This window comes from Cannabis sativa, chromosome 5 (genome assembly GCF_029168945.1).
Source record: "Cannabis sativa cultivar Pink pepper isolate KNU-18-1 chromosome 5, ASM2916894v1, whole genome shotgun sequence".
NCBI classification, from domain to species: Eukaryota; Viridiplantae; Streptophyta; class Magnoliopsida; order Rosales; family Cannabaceae; genus Cannabis; species Cannabis sativa.
Genome location: NC_083605.1, coordinates 58318291 through 58341251, shown reverse-complemented (window position 1 = coordinate 58341251; position 22961 = coordinate 58318291). Strand labels below are relative to the sequence as shown.

The 22961-nt window shown below is 34.5% G+C and overlaps 1 protein-coding gene across 1 annotated transcript; it reads left to right on the top strand.

Annotated features, from left to right (window-relative positions):
• Nucleotides 1–12388: 12388 nt before the first annotated feature.
• LOC133038416 (uncharacterized mitochondrial protein AtMg00810-like) lies at nt 12389–12966 on the top strand. The gene is made up of 2 exons (XM_061116560.1): nt 12389–12485; nt 12623–12966. Exons 1-2 carry the CDS (start codon nt 12389–12391, stop codon nt 12964–12966), a joined length of 441 nt encoding a protein of 146 aa, XP_060972543.1.
• The last annotated feature ends 9995 nt before the right edge of the window (nt 12967–22961 follow it).

Sequence of the window (22961 nt, the reverse complement as noted above, 5' to 3'; positions counted from 1 at the left end):
GCTATAGCAGGGGGAGTAGTGGTTCGGCCATTGATCAGAGGAAGAGGGCACCCACTGCTTCCGGCGGCTCGAGTCAGAACAAGAGGTTCCGGGGGAACCAGAACCGAGGGAGTCGTCCTGGTGGTAATGAGACCCGATTCTCCTACCCCGAGTGCCCTAGCTGCAAGAGGCACCATCGGGGTGAGTGCAAAGGTCAGGGATGCTTTCATTGTGGCATGCCCGGACACTTCAAAAGGGAATGCCCCCAGCTCCGACCAGAGGCACCGAGAGCTCCAGCGATACCCACTCCAGCCAGGGTGTTCGCTATCACGCAGGCTGATGCAGATGCCAGCCCATCAGTAGTCACAGGTCAGCTTTTCATTAACAACTCGCTTTATTCAGTGCTGTTTGATTCTGGGGCTACACATTCTTATGTGGCGGCCAGAGTCTTTAGTAAGTTGGGTAGACCCTATGATAGATATGAATCAGGGTTTGGAACCCTGTTACCTGGCGGAGAATTGGTTATCTCCAATAGGTGGATTAGGTCTATGCCGATCAGGATAGATGGTAGAGAGTTAAGCGCTGATCTGATAGAGATGAGCTTAGTCGAATTCGATATTATTTTAGGAATGGATTTCCTATCTAAATATTCGGCGAGCATTGACTGTAAAAGGAAGATGGTGGTCTTCCAACCGGAAAGTGAAGAACCGTTTGTATTTGTGGGTTCAGTTCAGGGATCTCGGATCCCGGTGATCTCGGCTATGTCAGCGAGAGAATTGTTGCACGGTGGGTGCTTAGGGTTTCTGGCCGTGGTGGTGGACACCACTCGGCCAGATACCAATCGGCCAGAGGACATCAGAGTGGTTCGGGAATTTTTGGACGTTTTTCCCGAAGAACTTCCAGGGTTACCACCTCAGCGGGAGATTGATTTCGTGATCTACTTGGCACCAGGGGTGGATCCGGTTTCCAAAGCCCCGTATAGGATGGCTCCAGCTGAACTTAAGGAATTAAAGATTCAGCTCCAAGGGTTGCTTGACATAGGGTTCATTCGGCCCAGTGTGTCACCTTGGGGAGCCCCGGTTTTGTTCGTCAAGAAGAAGGATGGATCTATGAGGATGTGCATCGACTACAGGGAGTTGAACAAGCTGACGGTGAAGAATAAATATCCATTACCTAGGATCGATGACTTGTTCGATCAGCTTCAGGGGAAGACGGTCTTTTCTAAGATTGATCTCCGTTCGGGTTATCATCAGTTGAGAATCCGAGAGGAGGACATTCCAAAGACGGCTTTCCGCACTAGGTATGGACATTACGAGTTTCTGGTTATGTCATTCGGACTAACCAATGCTCCTGCAGCATTCATGGACCTGATGAATAGAGTATTCAAGGATTTCCTCGATATCTGTGTGATTGTGTTTATCGACGACATCCTCGTGTACTCTCAATCAGAAGAGGAGCACGAGTTACATCTTCAGATGGTACTACAACGGCTTCGAGAACATAAGCTCTACGCCAAGTTCAAGAAATGTGAGTTCTGGTTGTCTCAGGTGTCCTTCCTAGGGCACATTGTGAGTAAAGATGGGATCAAGGTGGATCCCGGAAAGATTGAATCCGTCAGGGATTGGCCGAGACCGAAGACAGTGACAGAGATCAGAAGCTTCTTGGGATTAGCTGGGTACTACCGTAGGTTCGTGGAGGGGTTCTCCAAAATTTCAATGCCCCTAACCGAGCTTACAAAGAAGAATCAGCGATTTATCTGGTCAGATAAATGTGAAGCTAGCTTCCAGGAGCTGAAGCAGAGATTGATTACTGCTCCGGTACTAGCTTTGCCTTCGGACAAGGAGAAGTTCGTAGTCTACTGTGACGCATCCAAACAGGGTTTGGGGTGCGTATTGATGCAAGCCGATCGGGTTATCGCTTATGCCTCCCGTCAGTTAAAGGATTATGAACAGCGATACCCGACTCATGATTTAGAATTGGCCGCAGTGGTTTTTGCACTGAAGATTTGGCGGCATTACCTTTACGGGGAGAAGTGCGAGATCTATACCGACCATAAGAGTCTCAAGTATTTCTTTACTCAGAAAGATTTGAACATGAGACAAAGGCGTTGGTTGGAATTAGTGAAGGATTATGATTGCGAGATCCTCTATCATCCCGGAAAAGCCAATGTAGTGGCCGATGCCCTGAGCAGAAAGGGTCCCGGGCAAGTAGCTAGCATGGTTCAGATCTCACCTCAGTTAGCAGAGGATATGGTTAGATCCAGCATTGAGTTTGTGGTAGGTCAGCTTCACAACTTAACGCTGCAATCTGATCTGTTGGAAAGAATAAAGGTCGCTCAGATGACAGATCCGGAGTTAGTGAAGATCCGAGATGAGGTATTGGCTGGTCAAGCCAAAGACTTTTCAGTGTCAGATAGTGGGATGCTTTTGTATAAAGCCAGGGTTTGTGTTCCGAACAGTGTGGAACTGAGAAATGAGATCTTTGAGGAGGCTCATTCTACCCCGTATTCTCTGCATCCCGGCACCACCAAAATGTACCAAGATTTGAAACCGTACTTCTGGTGGAGCGGTATGAAGAAGAATTTGGTAGAATTCGTATCGAGATGCCTCACTTGTCAGCAGATCAAGGCTGAACATCAGAGACCAGCAGGGTTGTTACAGCCTCTAACCCTACCAGAATGGAAATGGGAGGATATTACGATGGATTTTGTGGTCGGGTTACCTAGGACCACGGGTTTACATGATTCCATCTGGGTAGTGGTGGACCGATTTACGAAATCTGCTCATTTTCTGCCGGTCAGAACAACATTTACAGTGGATCAGTTGGCAGAGTTATATGTCAGGGAGATAGTGAGACTTCACGGGGTACTGAAGTCTATAGTTTCGGACAGGGATCCGAAGTTCACCTCCAAATTTTGGCAAAGTTTGCAACGGGCAATGGGTACGAAGCTAAAATTCAGTACAGCATTCCATCCTCAGACAGATGGTCAGTCCGAAAGGACAATTCAGATATTGGAGGATATGTTGAGAGCCTGTGTTATGGACTTTGAGGGTTCATGGAGTAAATATCTACCGTTAATAGAATTTTCATACAACAACAGTTATCAGAGTACGATAGGGATGGCACCCTATGAACTGTTGTACGGTAGGAAATGTAGATCCCCTATCCACTGGGATGAGACAGGGGAGAGGAAATACCTAGGTCCAGAGTCAGTTCAGCGGACCAATGAGGCAATAGAAAAGATAAAAGCTAGAATGCTTGCCTCACAGAGCAGACAGAAGAGTTACGCAGATCCGAAACGTAGAGATGTTGAGTTCCAAGTAGGGGAACATGTGTTTTTACGAGTATCTCCGATGAAGGGGATTAAACGTTTCGGGAAAAGAGGCAAGTTATGCCCTAGATTTACAGGACCTTTCGAGATTCTCGAGAAGATAGGTCAAGTGGCATATCGGTTAGCATTGCCTCCAGCCTTATCAGCAGTGCACAACGTATTCCATGTCTCAATGTTGAGAAAATACGTTTCAGACCCCTCTCATATACTCAGTTATGAGAGTCTTCAGCTTCAACCAGACATGTCATATGAGGAACAACCAGTGCAGATCCTGGATAGAAAGGATAAAGTCCTTCGGAATAAGACCATAGCCTTGGTCAAGGTTCTCTGGAGAAACAGTAAGGTGGAAGAAGCCACCTGGGAGCTAGAGTCAGATATGCGAGCTCAATATCCAGAGTTATTCAGGTTAGATTTCGGGGACGAAATCCTTTTAAGGGGGGGATAGTTGTAAAGCACGCTTAGTTAATTTGGAAATTAGCAGTTGTTTATGTTTAATCATGAAATTATTTATAGCTATTTAAATAATCTATGGTACTGTTATTTATGGAATTCAGAAATGCATGATTATGTCATCAGTAGTTTTTATATTTCGCATTTCCGGTGTCCGGTATTTTGGAACTCGGCGTTTGGCTCAGTAGAAATCACAACTTAGTATGTTAGTAATTTGGGGACGGGTTTTAGACATTGGGAATGTCGGGAATGGCCGGGAATTTAGAATTTCCCAAAAATACCCCTTTAGTATGATTTTTGTGATTTTATGGTGGAGGGGCAAAATGGTCTTTTTGCCCCAATGACTTTTTGTCTTTAGTGACTTTTTATTTGAAAAATTAAATGTTTATTTCATGGTTTATTTGGCTGAAATGAATAGTGCTTAGTTAGTTTAATTCTTTTTCATTTTCTCAAAATACTAAGTTTTGAAAAAAGAAAGAAAATTTCAAGCAAAACACTCTCTTTTCTCTCTCTCTTTTTTCGGCTGAAACTTGGGGTGCTTGGAGCTGGATTTTGTGGTGATTCAAGCTTGATTTGCAAAACTCTAGTGAATTCTTGATTGTGGTAGGTGTCTTCTAGCTTTCTCCTCTTATTTTCTTAGGAAAAGTTTGATATATTGTTGATGCATGCATGCTTTTGTGGCTGTTTTTATGGCTGTGTTTGGTTGTTATTTTCTGAGGTTCAAAGCATGTTTAATTGATGTTAATTGAGTTGTTTGAAGCATGATTAGTTAGGTTGTTCAAGCTTTGAGTTTTCTATGTAAAATGTGGTTTTTTGGAAGGAAAATATTGTGAATCTGTTCTGTGATGTTGCTGTTGTTTCTATTAGTTTTCAGAGGTGATATTATGCTTATTTGAGTAGAATTAACTAGGTTTGGATGCATGTTAGGTGGATTCGCTCAAGCTTGAGTTTGGAACTCAAAGCTTGAGCTCCAATGGTGATTTTTGTATATGTGTTTTCTGGGTGGTTTTGATGCCTTGGATTTGTTCTTGGGATAGTTTAGAGCAGGTCTGGAAAGTTTGGGACCAATTGGGGTTGAATTGGTCGAGTTATGAGAATTTTAGTTGGCTGCCTGCGAGGAACCGGAATTCCGGTTGTGCATCCGGAATTCCGGATGAGGGTTCAGTAATTCCCAGAACCGGAATTCCGGTTGGGGAATTTTTCCGAACCCTAGTTTTCCTCGTTTTTAGGTTTTTAGGAGTATTGCCATGCTTTTTATCGATAGGGAAACTTTTAGTTCCAAGTTTTAGTCCCCGGGAAGTGATTTAGCGTGTCACTTATAGCGTTGTGATTTTTATGGTTTAGGAGCCGGTAATGTCCGCCGCTCGGCTTCGGTTCCGGTCGGGTTGACGGCACACCTGAAATCGGAATCCAGGTAAGATTAGTATAACAGTATGCATATGTAGATTACATGTTTAGCGTGCATGTAGGAAGCCTGCTAGATTACATTAGTTATGTATTTAGGCTTCGAACCATCCAACCCTGTCACGTCGGTACAGGCTGGAGTATGACCAGCAGCCGGAGTATGACCGGTTCGACCGATCAGCCGACACTTGGTTGGTGGTTCGGTGCTATTGACCTATCCCGTCTGTGACAGCCGGAGTATGACCAGCAGCCGGAGTATGACCGGTTCGACCGATCAGGAGGATACTTGTCAATAGTACCGTCCCCTGAACGTTCAAAACTCAGTACCATGTTGGACATGGCAGTAGTGGCTCAGTACCATGTTGGACATGGCAGTAGCGGGACTCAGTATCGTGTTGGACACGGCAGTTAGTATTATGTATGATATTATTATGCTTTTCTTACTGAGTCTGTCGACTCACAGTTTATGTTCATGTGTAGGTAAAGGCAAGGCTATAGCTGATGGACCGTGAGCGAGCTTATGAGATTGTACATGTCGGGGCGGTTAGGCCTGGAGCGTACGATCCTCGGGACAGCAAGGCTGAATTTTTGTAACTGTCGTTAGACGACTTTTATTTTGATGTAATAGTTAAACAGTGAAACTTTTTGTAAATATTTTTATAATCGGGATCCCGAGTCTTTTATAATATGTTTTACAAGTTTAATCAGAAAGCAAAATTTTAATTAATCACGTTTTTCCATAAACCTCGTTGATTAGCAACGAGCTGCACAGTACGTTTAAAAAAATCACGTAATACGCCTAAGGTAGTTAGGGTGTTACACGCTATCTCTCGGTTTTTAATTCTCAATCTCGTCCTCTGACTAGCGGAATTATCAAGCCTCTTGATTATATCGGTCGTGAAAAAGCTGAGTGGTACATTCTTCAAAATTCTCCTGAAATTCAAGCTTACTTAGAGTAAGTTTGTTACATTCTTGTAAATTATTTTATTAAATTTTTAGTTTTTATTCTCTATTTCCCTCTATCGTACCTTGACATTATCATACTTCACAGTGAACATTTGGAGAAAATCAGGCATGAATATCCTAATGGTAACCACGATGTTTTGCATAGGCAAACTTTCCGTCCGTGGTTTCATAAGAAGGTATAATGACAAAATTGTAAAGTTTTAATTTAACCATTTATATTCCTCTCATATTAATACATTTTATGTATTTAGATATATGAGTTGCACAAGCTTGGAACTTTACAAAATGGTGATGAGTTACTCGCTCTAGCTTCTGGCTCCGATTACTTAGCAACATTTTACGAAGGTTGTGTGGTGAATGGTGTTCGGTTTATTGCATCTAAGAGAGACCAAAAGCGAAAGACACAAAATAGTGGTGTTATTGTTGCTGGAACTGAAGGGTTTAATTACTACGGCACACTTGAAGATGTAATCACTATATCTTATACTGGTGCATATACAGTGACATTGTTTGAATGTAAATGGTATAACACTAATCCATTAAGAAAGAAGACAATCGCTGAAAATAATATAACCAGTATAAATATACATGGATTTTGGTATCAAGATGAACCGTACATCCTTGCTAACCAGGCCAAGCAAGTTTACTATCTTGAAGATCCACTCAGAGGTCGCGATTGGAAGGTTGTTGAAGATATTAGCCATCGACAAATTTGGGATATTAATGACAATGAAGATGAGACAGATGTTGATGTTGTTTGTGATTCTAACTCTTCAAATTTTGTGTTGACGGTTGATCTTGGAGAGTTGATTTTGCAATCGAATGAACCTCCAGTAATTGTTGAATCGTCCGATCAGTTATTGGATTCTGAGATAGAGAATAATGAACTTGATGAAAATTATGTTGCCGAAGAAGTAGATGATTTACTAGTTGAACATGTGGAGGATGAAAATGAAAACTTGGTGAATGATGGAAATGATAGTGATTTGTCGGTGTAACTTTAATTTTCTAAATGTTTGTTACAAAAACTTTTTACAATTAAATGACTTTTTAATTTCTTTCGTATTAATATTTGTATCAACTTTGAATTATGTGTTTCACATTTTGTGAATTTTTACATTTTTTTATTTTTCATCTTCAAAGTAAAGTACAATGTCAGCTACTCTAGCGACATACCACGGTGGGGATGGTGATGGCAGGGATCCCCCTGATCCTTCTAGGGTACCCTCGTCCTGCGAATCAGGTTTTCATATTTTTTCAGATCTAACATTGTTCTTAATATAAATGGTGAATGTTCAATTTACTAATAAAATTATTTTTCTCTCGAATAAATAAAGTTCCACCTCCTGTCAGAAAGGGTCGTGAGCTTACAGCAAACACTAACCTTGAAAAAAAAAATAGAGAAGCTGGTAAGCCCTTAACAGTGGAGGTGGATCTTGAAACTGGCAAAGTTGTTGGCACTGAAGCAAGCAATTATGTTCGATTTATTGGCCAGCAAGTAAGCATGTTGTGCCCAGGTCATCATCTAAATTTTTCTGATGTACCCCAACAATATAAGGATCAAGTGCTCAATCGAATAAGAGTGAGTGATTTTTAATTATTCATGGTTGTAATTATTTTATATCTTTATTTGTAAATTAATATAATTTTTAAATTATTTTATTACATAGTACTATTTTGATATCGATGGGAATCCCCACCGAGACCTACTTATGGGGACTTTATATTCGGGGATGGCGGAGAGGTATAGTGAGCGAAAGACACTCAGACACAGGAATTTTAAACAACATTACAAAAAACCAGAAGATTGGGAGACAGTTCTCAAATTCCCTCCTGATTACTTGAATACCGAGACTTGGAAACCAGTTTGCGAATTATTTGTTAGCGAGGCATTTTTGAATCGCTCAAGTAAAAATAAATCGAATCGGCAACAAATGAAATATCCAACAACGCAAGGCACAAAATCGTTGGCTTCCATACGCCACGGAATGGTATAGATTAATTCTTTAATTGTTAATAATGTTTTTCCCTTATAATAAACTAACTTAATTGTTTATGTTCGTATAGGGGGGGTCCTCCTGGAGAGCATGTAGTTGACGCATGGAAGGAGGTTCATGTGAAAAAACCCTCTGGCACTTTCGTTAATGAAGCTGCTGCAAAAGATTATGTAAGTGAATAAAATGATTTATTATTAAAATTTATATTTTATATTAATTATATATTCTAATAATTTTTATTTAAATAGGAGGAACTGTTGAAGGAGCTTGATAGGAAAAGACTTGAACGACAATCCCAGAGCGATACATCAGGTACTGAATTTGATACTGGTTATCAATTTGACGTTTTGGAAACAGTTCTAGGTGAAAGATCTGACTATCAAAGAGGCGTGGGTAAAAGGCTCAAGGGCAAAGGAAAGAAGTCATTCACTCAAAGTCAATCGACGGTGCCTCCCCCACCAACTACTGAAATGATGAGCACTGTGGCAGAAATATTCTCCACTATGCGTGCCACTTGGAGGGGTAATTTGACGCCTGAACAACGTGCTCATTTATTTAACCCACGATTTGAGAACTTTATTCAAACGTATAGTCAGTCGCAGTCGTCTAGTGGTTCGTCTTCTCAGAGTTATGCCGCTCCTCCACAACAGCAACAACAACCTCCTGAACCACAACAGCCGTCTTCGCAACAATTCCAAAATTTGTCACAGCAACAATTTGAAAATTTTTTGCAGCAGCAACAACAGTCTGGTCCGCCATTGGGAAATCAGTTCTTATACTGAACACCATCAGAGTCTCCTCCGCTCGGCTCAAATTTTTTTGATTTTGGATTATTTGGGAGTTCATCGCAGGAGAACCAATTTTATTCAACTCCTATTTTTAACCAAGCTGAGCTCGGTAATTTAACACTGGGTTTATCATCAGACCAAGCATATGTGTCTTCTCCGCCACGGGCTTCGGGGACTCGTAACGATAATAATTCGGATCAAGACTTTATAATTGGAGACCTTAATGAAGATGTTAATGAATAATTTATTTATGTTTTTTAATAATTTACTTTAATTTTGAGACAATATAATTTGTTAAAGTTATTTACCTTTGAGTCATTTTTAAATTATTAATAAATTTTATTGAATTATTATAATTGTATTAATTGGAATTTTATTTATTAAATATTTATATATATTATTTATATAAATAATTATTTATATATAGGATTAATATATAAATAATTATTTATATATATTTATTAAATATTTTTTTTATTTTTATAGGTAGTAGCGGCGGAGCATTAGCGGCGGCACCCCGCCGCTAATGCTCCGCCGCTAATACTATTAATAGCGGCGGACCCCTTTTTCGGCCGCTAATACTATTAATAGCAGCGGACCCCTTTTTTGGCCGCTAATACTACTAATAGCGGCGAAGCATTAGCGGCGAACCAATAGCGGCCGAATTCCGCCGCTAATACCCTATAGCGGCCAAGAGAGAGAGTATTAGCGGGGGAGTGGTCCGCCGCTAATGCTGTAGAATGTTGTAGTGTACTTACATGAAAAAAGTTATAAAAGCACTTGCTGGACTCTTAAATTTGTTAGAGTTTCGGGCAACCTAAATATGAAAGAGGCCTACATATTCCAACCCAACAAAACACAATCTTCATACGGAACATCGAGAAGAATTTTAGGATTCCCAAATTAATTTAATATTAAACGAAAGAACAAAAATTGCAAAACAAACAACGGTGAATGGTAGACTCTGAGTCTGTTTGGGTATTTTCTTAATCTCACTATACAAATTGAACCGAGGTTGATAACATGAGCGAGAGAATGAACAACAGTATACTGCCCAAGTGAGAAAAAGGATTGAGTCACCAAAAATAAAAGAAAAAGAAAGAAAGACCTTCAACTTACATTGAACGAAGAATGCAAAAGAAAAAGAGAACGATCAATGAATCTTCTTGGGTATTCTCTCAACAAAATATTCTTCCTATTTTATCATTTTTAAATTCTACAATGATTTATTTTCTAGATGGTTCACCTTAATTTTTTTTACTATATAAGAAATTTGGTGTTAGAGAAAGTCATTACCGAGATGTAAGAAGCGAGGAATCGCCGGCAGACATGTGACCAAGCACTGGCGATATTCCACAATCAAGCCCAGGAATCCTTGTAGCCAGAACACTGTTGAACATAAAAAAAAATAGAGAGAATCAAATACCAGACCAAACCCTGTTTATTCTAATCAACAAGAGGGGGTTTGATTCTAATGAGACATTTGCCCCTGTTATCAAGCTAGTTTCTGTCAAACTCATCCTTGCGTAGGTAGCCATTCAAGGATTGGTTCTTCACCAACTTCATCTCAATAATGCAGTCCTTCCTAGTTGTTGGGTTTTATGCCCTAAATAAAACTCATTTCATATAATCAGATTTACTTATTAATAAAGATTAGAAATAATATTTTATGTTGCATGGTTCACATGATTTATTTCATGATTATATGTATATAATGTATGAATTCTTTTTAAGTCCAAAACATATGAGTTTGTTAAAGATTATAGTGTTGTCAGTACAGTGGAATATAATCTTTATTGTATGTTCAAAAGTTTATTCCCTGATTTGTCAGAACACTGGATTTAGACTGACATGGTATAATCAGCGATAGGTATTCTTACACCTTGGAAAAGTGTTATGTCCTTTCCAGGACATTGGCAAAGTTTACCAGTATCGGATGTATGGAGTATACATCGGAAGGGACCGATATTGAACTTTGATTAGATATGTTAAAATTTACCGTAATATCTATTCAATTCAATATCACCTGTTGATCCTAGATCACATGATCGAAATCCTGATATGGTTAGGCTCAATTTCAAGAGTGTTACTCGTGTTCTTTGATTTGTTAGTTAAGCCTAGTTTTGTATCAGGGTGATACGTACATTTTGGGAACACGGTAGTGCAATTGAGTGGGAGCGCTAACATAAATATGGAATCTATAGCTTCTATTTGGCAAATAGAAGTAAAGGATGATTTCCTTCGAGCTTAACCAAACGAAGATAAATGGTGGAGATCTCATTTCACTTAGGTGAAATATCATTTATACAGGGTTAAGTGTTTTAAGGATAAAATACATTGTAGGGTGTTACGATAATTTAATCCCTGTACAGTGTAAATCATCTATATAGAGGATCATTGATCACATTAGGGTTATAACAATGGATAACTAATGACGTGTCTATATCGTGTAACATATAGAGCGTTTCTATATGACTGAGAATGCAATTCCAAGTTCTAAGTGTGGATTCAATGAGGAATTAATAAGTTAGGGAATTTACTTGGTAAATTCGGTTCGACTTATTGGAAGCTCGGTTATATAGACCCATGGTCCCCATACTAGTTGAGACCATACTGCTTGTAAGACTCAGTTAATTGATTTTAATTAATCAATTATAATTCTAAAAGTTAGACTATGTCTACTTTATGAATTTTCACTAAGCAAAGGGCGTAATTGTAAAGAAAAGAGATTTTAGGTTTATTTATTGATTAAGAGACTTTATATGTCTAAATTAATAAATATATTAAATGGCAATATTATTTGATAATTATTTCCAAGTTATTAAATAATTAGAATTGGCATTTAAAAAGGTTAAATTGAAAAATTGGCATTTTTGAGAAAATGGGAATGGAAAATAACAAAATGGGAAAGTTGCAAAGTGAGGCCCAATACCCTTTGTATGACCGGCCCTATGCATAGGAAATTCCATTTGTAGTTTCTATTATTTTAATGCCATACAATTCTAACCTAAACCTAGAGGGTTTTCTATAAGTAGAAAGTGTTGGCTTGAGGAAACTAACACACACATCTTTGATCACTTTGTTTCTCTCAGAAAAAGCCTCACACGACTCTCTCTCTTTTCTTCTCTCTAAATTTCGAAACTTTGAGTGAATGAGTAGTGCCCACACACATCAAGTGGTATCTCAATCATAGTATGGAAGACTATAGAATTTCTGTATCAAGGAAGGAGAAAAGAAGATCCAGGTTCAGATCTTGGTGATGCTCTGCTACAGAAAGGAATCAAGGGCTAGAGATCTGAACGGAAGGAGTCATATTATTCCGCTGCACCCACTGTAAGGTTTTCTAACTTTATATGTGTTTATTTTCATTGTTTTAGAATTCATATTAGGTTGTTAATCCAACATACTTGTTAGTAAATCTAGATCCTGGTAAAATAATTTCCAATACTAGTGACCTACATGAGGATGTGTTTATGACTCTACCTCCAGGGTATAGTCCTAAGGGGGAGTTGCCACCTAATGCTGTTGTAAGCTCAAGAAATCTCTCTATGGCCTTAAGCAAGCCTCTAGGTAATGGTTCAAAAAGTTTTCCACAATTTTAATTGAAGTAGGATTTCAACACTCAGCCTCAGATCACTCTTTGTTCATCCAACAAAATAGTTCAACCATCATAATTATTTTGGTATATGTGGATGATGTAATCTTAGCCAGCAATGATACAACAACCTTAGAAAAATTGAAGCTTAACTTGAATAACAAATTCAAATTGAAAGATCTTCGTGGGTTAAAGCACTTCCTTGGCATTGAAATTGCTAAAACTAAACAAGGCATTTTTATATCCCAAAGATACTATGTTTTGCAACTGTTGGAAGACTTGGGACATTTGGGATGTAAACCTGGCAATACACCAATGGAAGTGAATTTGAATCTCAGTCAAGATGGAGAAGAAAAACTTGCTGATCCAAAACTTTATAGAAGAATCATTGACAAGTTACAATACTTAAGAATCACTAGACCTGATTTAGCCTACACAGTTAATAAGCTAAGTTAGTTCCTAGTCACTCTCAAAGTCACACACATTAATGTTGCACAAAGGGCTCTTCAGTATGTCAAAAGTTCTCCTAGACAGGGGCTATTCTATCATATTGATTCTAAAACCAAACTCGAGGCATACACTGATGCAGATTGGGCAGCATGTGTTGCAGATTGGGCAGCATGTGTGGATACCAAAAGATCAACAACTGGCTTTTGTGTGTTTGTTGGAAGATCTCTGATATCGTGGAAGAGCAAGAAACAACACACAGTCTCAAGATCCTCAACAGAAGCTGAGTACAAAACAATGTCAAACACCATTTGTGAACTGGTTTGGCTACTTTCCTTGCTGCAGGAGATAAAGATTTAGCATAAGAGTCCTGCTATACTACACTATGATAATAAAGCCACTCAACAAATTGTAGCCAACCCCGTGTTCCATGAAAGAGCCAAACATAAAGAAACAGATTGCCATTTGGTAAGAGAAAAGGTTCAAGAGGGAAACGTAAAAGCTGTTCACACTTCTAGCAAAGACCAAATAGCTGACATATACACCAAAGCTCTTCTTCATAACCAGTTTCAAGTTCTCAAAAATAAGATTGGAATTTGTAATATTTATACTCCACCTTAAGGGGGAGTATTAAGAGTTGTAAGCTGGAGTGTTAGTTAGGAGTTAGTTAAAGTTGTTAGCTAGTTGTTAGAAAGTGGTTAGCTTGATTATCGAAGTGTATAAATAGACATTGTATTGCTCTGTTTTCTGGTAATGAGAATTTCAGTCACTTTGATCCATTTCTCTCTTCTTCTTGTTTATTCTTTCCTCTCTCGTCCCTAAACTAAAGTAATTGAATTAATTAGACACAAGAGAAATAAACAAATGCAACAAGAGTTAACATGGTTCAAATTTAATTTCTCGAGTACATCCATGGGGAACGAATTCTATAGGACAATTAATTTCTCGAGTACAACCATAGCGCGTGGGACAAATACTAAGCCTTCTTCTTTATTGCCTCCAAGAATATTGAGTTACAAATAACAAGGATTACATAGAAGAGTTCTTAAACCGGTCTTTAGAGTAGAAAAAAATTATATCAACTCTCATGTAGAAATATTAAACTCTTTAGAAGAAACTTTCTAAACACTAATAAAGAAATACTAAACTCTCAATACAAATGGAGAATCATTAAGTACTAATTAATTCAAATAGCTTGGTTCATCAAATCTTTTATTCTTTCTCGTTCCCATCTTGAAATTGCTTTGGTCTTTACATAGAAGCCAACACCCTACCGCCTTTACTATAAACATTCTTGATAGTCACTAACATCTCGTAACTTACATGTTTAAGTATTTCAATTACTTCATCAATAATTACATTAAATTACTGAGTCAATGAACTTTCTAATTTTATTTGTTCATATATTTATTTTTAAAAAATTGTTCTTTAAATGGTTGCATTTATTTTATGATGAAAATCGCACAACAAAATAAGTAATAGTTGATTATCATTATTAGGCATTACAAATTTATCATACACACCAAATTTATCGCAATAAACAATGACATAATTTTTAGGGCCGACAACATTTGAGGCGATAAAAAGTCGCCTCTAATCAATTGTCGCCCCCTAAAATATAGTTTTTTTTTTTTAATTCTGGGAGGCGACACATTTATTTTATATTGACTTTAGAATTCTTTTGGTATTAACTTTGGATCTTTGCATCTAAATAATGTAATAAATCTTTTATGTCACAAGAGAATATACACTTATAATAATATGAGCTTTAGAGACTTATATTGTGGTGTAGCTAAAGGATGAAATGTCCTTACATTAATTTACGTTTATTTTGTTAATATTATTATATTATTTGTTTTGTAAGTTTTTATCTTTTTTTTTTTTTTTTTGCAGCTAATAAATTTTAATAAATCTACTATGTAATTCTCACCAAATATACCTGATGATATGCAATCCTTATATACATGAACTTTTCACATGCAAATCATTAAAGCTATTGAGAAGTATTTTGGGGTTGTCGATGTTAAGCGGACAAAATAAACAAATATTGTTTAATGATGTTAAAAAGAAAGTTTGGTCTCGACTAAATTCCTAGAATAATAAGCTTTTCTCTTATGGTGGTAAAGAGATACTTCTAAAAATTGTTATTCAATCTATCCTCATCTACGCGATGTCTTATTTTCACTTACCTTTGAAAGCTTGTGAGGAGTTGAAAGGGTTAATGACAAGATATTGGTTGACTTCTTCTGTGAATGAACAAAAAGTTCATTAGTTGGCATGGTATAAATTATGTTTTTCAAAGAAACAAGATGGCTTAGGTTTTCGTTCATTTATTTTTTTTCTAATCAAGCCATGTTAGCGGCTCGAGCTTGGAGAATTCTTACTTGTCCAAACACTTTACCAGCTCAAATTTATAAAGCAAATATTATCACCATACTACCTTTTTGGAAGCTTCACATTTGTGTTTTATATAAAAATGTTTTTATTTAAGGAAATATATTTCTATTTAAATAAATAAATTTCTATTTAAGGAAATAAATGAATAATTGATTTTTTGATAAATAAATATTTTATATTCATTGAATTTGGACAAAATCAATTATGTAATATTCTATATATGGTCAGATTTCTATATTCATTACCTGATTTGATTTCCTGAATTAATTGTCAAAATATTCTGAAAATTAATATGGTGCAGATACTGATGGAGTATCTCACCTATAAATATAGGGTCTCGATCCCCGAGCTCCTCACTCCTTTCTGTTCATAACAGCAAAATCCATCTAAAGAGAGTTGAGAGAGCGAGGAAGCCTGATTACCCACATCAATCGGTTTCTTTTGCAGATCAAGCTTATGTGGGATTAAAGCTCAAAGATTCAATGGCTAGAGGTATATTGATCCTTCATTGTATATATATTATTGATATGTTTATAGTTTTTCCACATTACATATCGTTTATATATATGCTATATTTCATATACTATATATTATAGTCTAACATTTTAATCTATAATGTATAATTCTTAGCACAAACTAAATCTGAGGTTAATTTATTTTTTCATATTGTCCTATTTGAATAGGATTACAGTTCCTTATAACCAACTAAATTAGGAGTATTTTGGATCAATGTATTTAATTTTTTTTAGCTTTTAGTACGTTCTCTTTATGTGTTATTACGATAGGTAACATTTATGACCAAAGTTTAACTATTATTTGATTGCTATGTTATCCTTCTATTTTCTTTTTTCTAATTTAAGGTTTAAATTGTTTAACAAAGTGGTTGACTAATAATATTATTCTTGGTCAATTTTTTTTTATTATTGTATAGTTTTACTTGGTTCATTACTACTATTTTATTTGAGTTGTGGTAACATTGGATATTTATACAGTTGTAAAATCTCTTAGCTATATCTGGCATGGTATTATTTGGGGTCACTCTTGTTGGGTTTTATGCCCTAAATAAAACTCCATTTCAATGTAATCCAGTTTATCCAACATCAATAAAGAAACATAAGTATTTTTAACTCATTTGTGTATGTTTTGGTTCATCTTATCAATTGCTTGTCTATTTGATTTATAAATTCATCTGAAACCCTTTTCACATACTTGATCCTGTTTATTGTGTTGTCAACACATTGGAAAGTAAATATGACTATGTGAATAAAGATTCCTAGATTTATCAGACATAGAGTTTGTTGAGTTTTGTGCCCTAAATAAAACCCTTTACAATCTGATTAGTTATCAATATAAGAAATTTGAGGTGATTTATGTTTGCATGAATTTTACATGCTAATAGTTTAATATGTTTATTACATTTATACACAAAATCAGTTAAGTCCAGATCATATGTTTATTCACAATTACAGTATCGTCAACACAGTGAAATGTGATTGTGATCATATGAATCAAAAGACTAAGTCCCTGTTTCATCAGTATTTTGGATTTACACTGATGTGATAATCAGCGATGATGTGTACTTACACTTGGAGTAAGTGTTATGTTCTTTCCAGGACATTAGTAAAGTATACTAGTTTCGAATGTATGGAGTATACATTGGACTGGACCGATATTGCAACTTAGTTAAGATATTATAAACTTACAGTTATATCTTTCCAAGTGAATATCAGTAGTTGATCTTAAGATTAAAAGAATCTAAATCCTGATATGTTGGGCTCAACTCAGGAGTGTTATTCATGTTCTTTGATTTATTAGTTAAGCCTACTTTTGGGTCAGGGTGATACGTATATTTTGGGAACATGATAGTATGATTGAGTGGGAGTGCTGAACATAAATATGGAATCTATAGCTTCTACTGGTGTATAGAAGTTAAGTGATGATTCCCTTCGAGCTTAGCTAAATATAAGTAAATGGATGAGCTCTTGTTTAAGTGACTAATTCTTAGATCACTAAACATCATTTACAGGTAGCTAAGTGTTTTAAGGGGCAAAATACGTTGAGGGATGAGAACGATAAAATTATCCCATCTCGATGTAAATCATCTATATAGAGGATCTTTGATCACAATAAGATTATAACAATGGTTAAATGAGATAGCATATTTATATCGTGGAACATATAATATGCTCTATATAAGTCTGAGAGTGCAATTCTAAGTTCTAAGAGTGGATTCAACGAAGAATTAATAAGTAGGAATTTACTTAGTAAATTCGGTTCACTTATTGGAAGCTCAGCATATAGATCTATGGTCCCCATTCTAGTTGAGACTATACTGCTTGTAAGACTCAATAATTGATTTGTGATTAATCAATTATAATTCTAAAGTTAGACTATGTCTAATTTGTGAATTTTCACTAAGCGGGGGCGAAATTGCAAAGAAAAGAGATTCTAGGTTTATTTATTTATTAATAGACTTTATATGTCTAATTAATAATTAAATTAAATGACAATATTATTTAATAATCTATTTTAGTTATTAAATAATTAGTTTTGGCATTTAAATGGTTAGAATTGGAAAATTGGCGTTTTGAGAAAATAGAAATAAAATTTGTGAAAACTGCAAAAACCAAGTGGGGCCCATTACACACCATGGCCGGCCACTTAAAGTGGTTTTTCAAATTAATATTTTCATTATTTTAATGCCAAATAATTCCTAACCTAAACCTAGTAGTTTCCTATAAATAGAAAGTGATGGCTCAGTCAAAATCATAACTTTGAATAATCTTTTCTGTCAGAAAATTCTCTCTTCAGAAAAACTGAGCCTTCCCTTTTCTCTCTATAGCCGAAATCATCTCTCTCTCTTTTCCTCTTCTATATTTCGAACCTTAGTGATAGAGTAAGTGCCCACACACAGCAAGTGGTAACTCAATCATAGATTGGAAGACTGTGAAGGATCACACACAAAGAGAAGGACATTCGGGCTCAGATCTTGATAATACTCTGCGACAGAAAGGATACAAGGGTTAGAGATCTGAGTGGAAGGAGACATTAATTCTGCTGCCATCAATGTAAGGTTTTCTTAACTTTATATGTGTTTATTTATCGTTTTGAAAGTTCATATTTAGGGTGTTAAACAGCATACTTGTTAGTAGATCTAAGATCCTGGTAAAATATATTCTAACAACTGGCCTCAGAGCCATGGTAATTGATTTGCTTGCAAGAAATTTGGACTTTAAAACGATTGTTTGTGATTTGGATGGTTTCATGTTGTGTTGTGTGTTGTATGATGATTGATTGATGTTTGTGAATTTTCGTGAGAAATAATTGAAATTATGTTTCTGGAATTATTTTTATTGGATATTATGGAAAAAAATTAAGTAATTTACTTTTTTACAGAACTCAATTTCGATTTAATTTGAATTAGTTATGATTTTTTGAAGTTTCGAAAAATATCGGGATGGTGTCACTGCCCCACGCGCGCGCATGAGGGGCTTCCCTCGGACAGCACGCGCACGGACACGAATCCGTGTCTGAAGTCGAGCTTCCGCGCGTGGAAATCCTGCTGGACACCTCCAGCACCGAGCTTGCTCGGCCGTGCACTCCACTTGCGCGCGCGGACAGTATGCTGTACAGTATGCACAGCATACTGTCCGTACAGCTCGCAATTTTTTCGTTTTTCTTCGATTTTTCATGCTATTTCATGGATTTAACTTCCGATTTTTTTGTGTAGTTTTGTATTTAGACATTTACTATTCCTATTTCAATTCTAAATATCATAATTAAATTAATTAATATTTTTTTTAATTTAATTCATGATATTAGTGTAATTTGAATTTGAAAATAGTAAATATCTATCTTTTTGCTTAATTATCTATTTTATTTTTAAATTTAATTATATCTTATCTTATTTTTAAATTTAAGGTCAGATATTAAATTTTTTAAATTAATTTTTTTTAAATAATTTGACCTTATTTAAATTTAAAATAAGATAACTATAATCATGATATTTTAAATAGATGTAAGATATGTTGCTAACTTTTAAATTTTGTTATTTTATTTATTTAAATTAAATCATAAAATCTGAAAAAGATATTTATTTATCTTTTTTAATTTTTATTTATAAAATAACATTAAATTTTTAAAAAAAAAAGTAGTTAGCAAATTTTGAAATGATATTGAGGTTAGTTGAAACCTAATTTTTCAAAATTGTAGGTTTAATTTTAAATATTATTTTTTAATTAATTTCGAAATATATATTTTATTTTAATTTTTTTTAATTCGAAAATAAATATTTTTTTATTTATTTTTTTTTTCGAAATTTAATTATTTAAAATTAAATAAATCCTACATCCAACTATCCAGCTAACCTTGTTGCAGGAGTATGTGTTTTAGCTTGTTTGTAAGTTTTATAAAACCTATTATTGCTTGATTGCAAATAGCCATGGTTAACTTGTTGACATATCCAATGATCTGATTTTAACTCATAACTCCCTTGGTCAAGTAAATAATTTGTAACAAGTAATTTTCACAATCTTCTTTCATCTGTGTATGACCTAGCAATATGATAGGATCCATCCAAATGTGTGCATGTGTGAGCCTATATGTTTATTTTATTATATAGATGCATATAGGTTGTTGCTAAATAAAATGTCACACCATGATAGATTTTATTTAGGTCCATTTAGTTTTTGGACCTATTCAATTAATAACAGTTATTTATTTTAAGGTTAAATTCCTCTCTTTTGGGCCTTGTGTGAGAGTTGGGGGCCAATAGAAGTGGGTACGACATACTGAACCCAGCTCCCCCTCACATGAACTACCCCAATTGTGAAGGCCCATTTGCTTGATTTGAATAACTGTGCTAGGTTAATTAAATTAGTTTAACCTAATAAAATTGATTAGCAACATAATTAACTTTTAAAATATATGAAATTTATTTTCATTTTAATATTTTAAAGTTAATTTTGAGAAAAACACTCTTAGTTTTATATATTATTTCTAGAGAAACTATTTGTATTTTTCTTGTATTTAATTAGATAAAGAATTTTAACTAACTAGATTCTTTCTGAAGCTTATTTAATTAAATATTCCTATTTAAGTTATAAATTAGTTACTTTAACTAATTTTTCTTATCTAATTTAAATTTGAATATTTTATTTAAATTTAAAATTAAGTTGAGGAATTCTAGGCATTAGTTATTAAAGATTCGTAAGATATTTTTTAAGTTAATTTTAAAATTAAAATGGAATGTTTTTCAAATTAAGTGGTTACAACTTAATTTTTGATATTTAATTAAATTTAAATTTGAAAATATTTAAGTTCTAGATTTTTTCTATAACAACTTAAATTAGATACTTTTTCAAATTTTTGTTGAAAAGATACTTAGTCAAATAAGATATTTTCTAGATAGTTATTTCTAGGCTACTTATTATTTCTAATATTAAATAGGAAAATATTATACATTGTGAAATTAATTATTTAAATAATTAATTTTGGTACAATTTAATTTAAGTATATATTTTTTCCTAGTATTAAACTAGAGATTAATAATTAAGCCTTCTCTACACTTAATTATTTATTTCTTGAATTTAATACATTTAATTAAATTGAAAAAATTAAATATCTAAGTTGATTTTCATCATGATACTTAAATATTTATTTTTCATGACACTTAATTAAATAGAAAAATATTTTTTTGGTTGAAATTTAATTTTTCAACTTAAATTTAAATAATTTTTAAAATATATTTTTCTTTATTTTGTTAATCAATTTCGAAATCGCATTTTAATTATGCAAGATGATTTTGAATTTATCTTGAAAAATAGATTAAGTTGTAAATTAATTATTTATTTTAATTAATTCTTGGACCAACTTAAATCAATGATTTTTTTTCATTTATTGATTAATTTTAAAATAAATGAATTAAAGTATAGTATTAGAAATTGAATTAATTAGTCAATGGAGAATCTAGATAGGTGATATTTTTGCTTGAAGTATTTTTTCTAAGTATTTATTATTAAGTATTTCGAAAATAAAGTTTTATACTTTCTTTTTCAAAATACAATAAATATATTCTCATGAAAATTTATTTTAAATTGTAAATTAATTTAAATTAATACAACTTAAATTAATTTTCTTAATATTTATATATCAAAATTACTACTAAGATGGAAATAATTCAATTTATTTCAATCACTATCTAAGTATAATTTTATAAATATTAAATTAAATTCTAATTTAGAATTTTAATTCTAAATTCGATATTTAATGAATATATTTTATTAAAATAATAAACAAAATACATTTTAAAAAATGAGCTTAATTATTATTAAGATATTCGATCTCCATTGTTGGTTTTACATCGCGTTTGTTTTAGTGAGTAATCCTCCCTAATGGAGGAACGTTCATTAGCAATTTCGCTCCGTTTAATCTCGAAAGATAAGTAGCTTTGTAAGTGTTTTAAATGGTATGGATCACCCTAATGGTGGCGACCATATTTGACTTGTAAAATATGAAACAATGGTAGAAATATTGGAAATTATTTTACCAGGATCTTAGATCTACTCACAAGTATGTTGATTAACACCATAAATATGAACTTTCTAAAACGATGAAATAAACACTTATAAAGTTTAGGAAACCTTACATTGGGTGCAGCGGAATAATATGACTCCTTCCGTTCAGATATCTAGCCCTTGATTCCTTTCTGTAGCAGAGCATTATCAATATCTGAACCTAGATCTCTTTCTCTGAATCTTTAGTGCTGAAACTCCTTCTTGCTGAAAGTCTTTCTTCACGATCTTCCTCACTATGATTGAGGTATCACTTGTTGTGTGTGGGCACTACTCTAACATTAAGAATTTCGAAATTCAAGAGGGAAGGAAGAGAGCAAGGTGGTGGCTAAAGATAGGGAGAGAGAGAGGCTCAGTTTTTTCTGAATGAAAAGTCAGAAGAAAAGTGTTATTTTCCTGAAGCCTTCACTATCTATTTATAGCATTCCACTAGGGTTAGGTTTGAATTATTTGGCATTAAAATAATGAAAATATCAGAGGGAAAACCCTACAAAAGTGGCCGACCCTATACATGTGGATTTGGGCCTCACTTTTTGCAATTTTACAGTTTTATCTTTTCTGCATCTGATTTTCTCAAAAACGCCAATTTTCTAATTCAACCATTTAAATGCCAATTCTAACTATTTAATAACTATAAATAATTATTAAATAATATTGTCATTTATCATATTTATTAATTGAACCATACAAAGTATCATAATTAACAAATATGCCCCTAAAACTCTTTCTTTACAATTTCGCCCTTACTTAGTGAAAAATTCACAAATAGACATAGTCTAATTTGAGAATTATAATTGATTAATCAAAACCAATTACATGAGTCTTACAAGCAATATTATCTCAACTAGTGCGGGGACCATGGGTCTATATAACCGAGCTTCCAATAAGTAGATCAAGAATTTATAACCAAAATTCACTAACTTATTAATTCTTCGTTGAATCCACACATAGAACTTAGAATTGCACTCTCAATATATAGAATGTTCTATATGTTCCACCATATAGACACATCATTAGTTATCCATTGTTATAATC

What these genes read in the sequence shown, in the direction of transcription:
- LOC133038416 (XM_061116560.1), top strand. Translation starts at nt 12,389, where the DNA reads ATGACTCTACCTCCAGGGTATAGTCCTAAGGGGGAGTTGCCACCTAAT. An exon ending in GGCCTTAAGCAAGCCTCTAG is followed by an intron (nt 12,486 to 12,622) that starts GTAATGGTTCAA and finishes ATGTAATCTTAG; the next exon opens with CCAGCAATGATACAACAACC.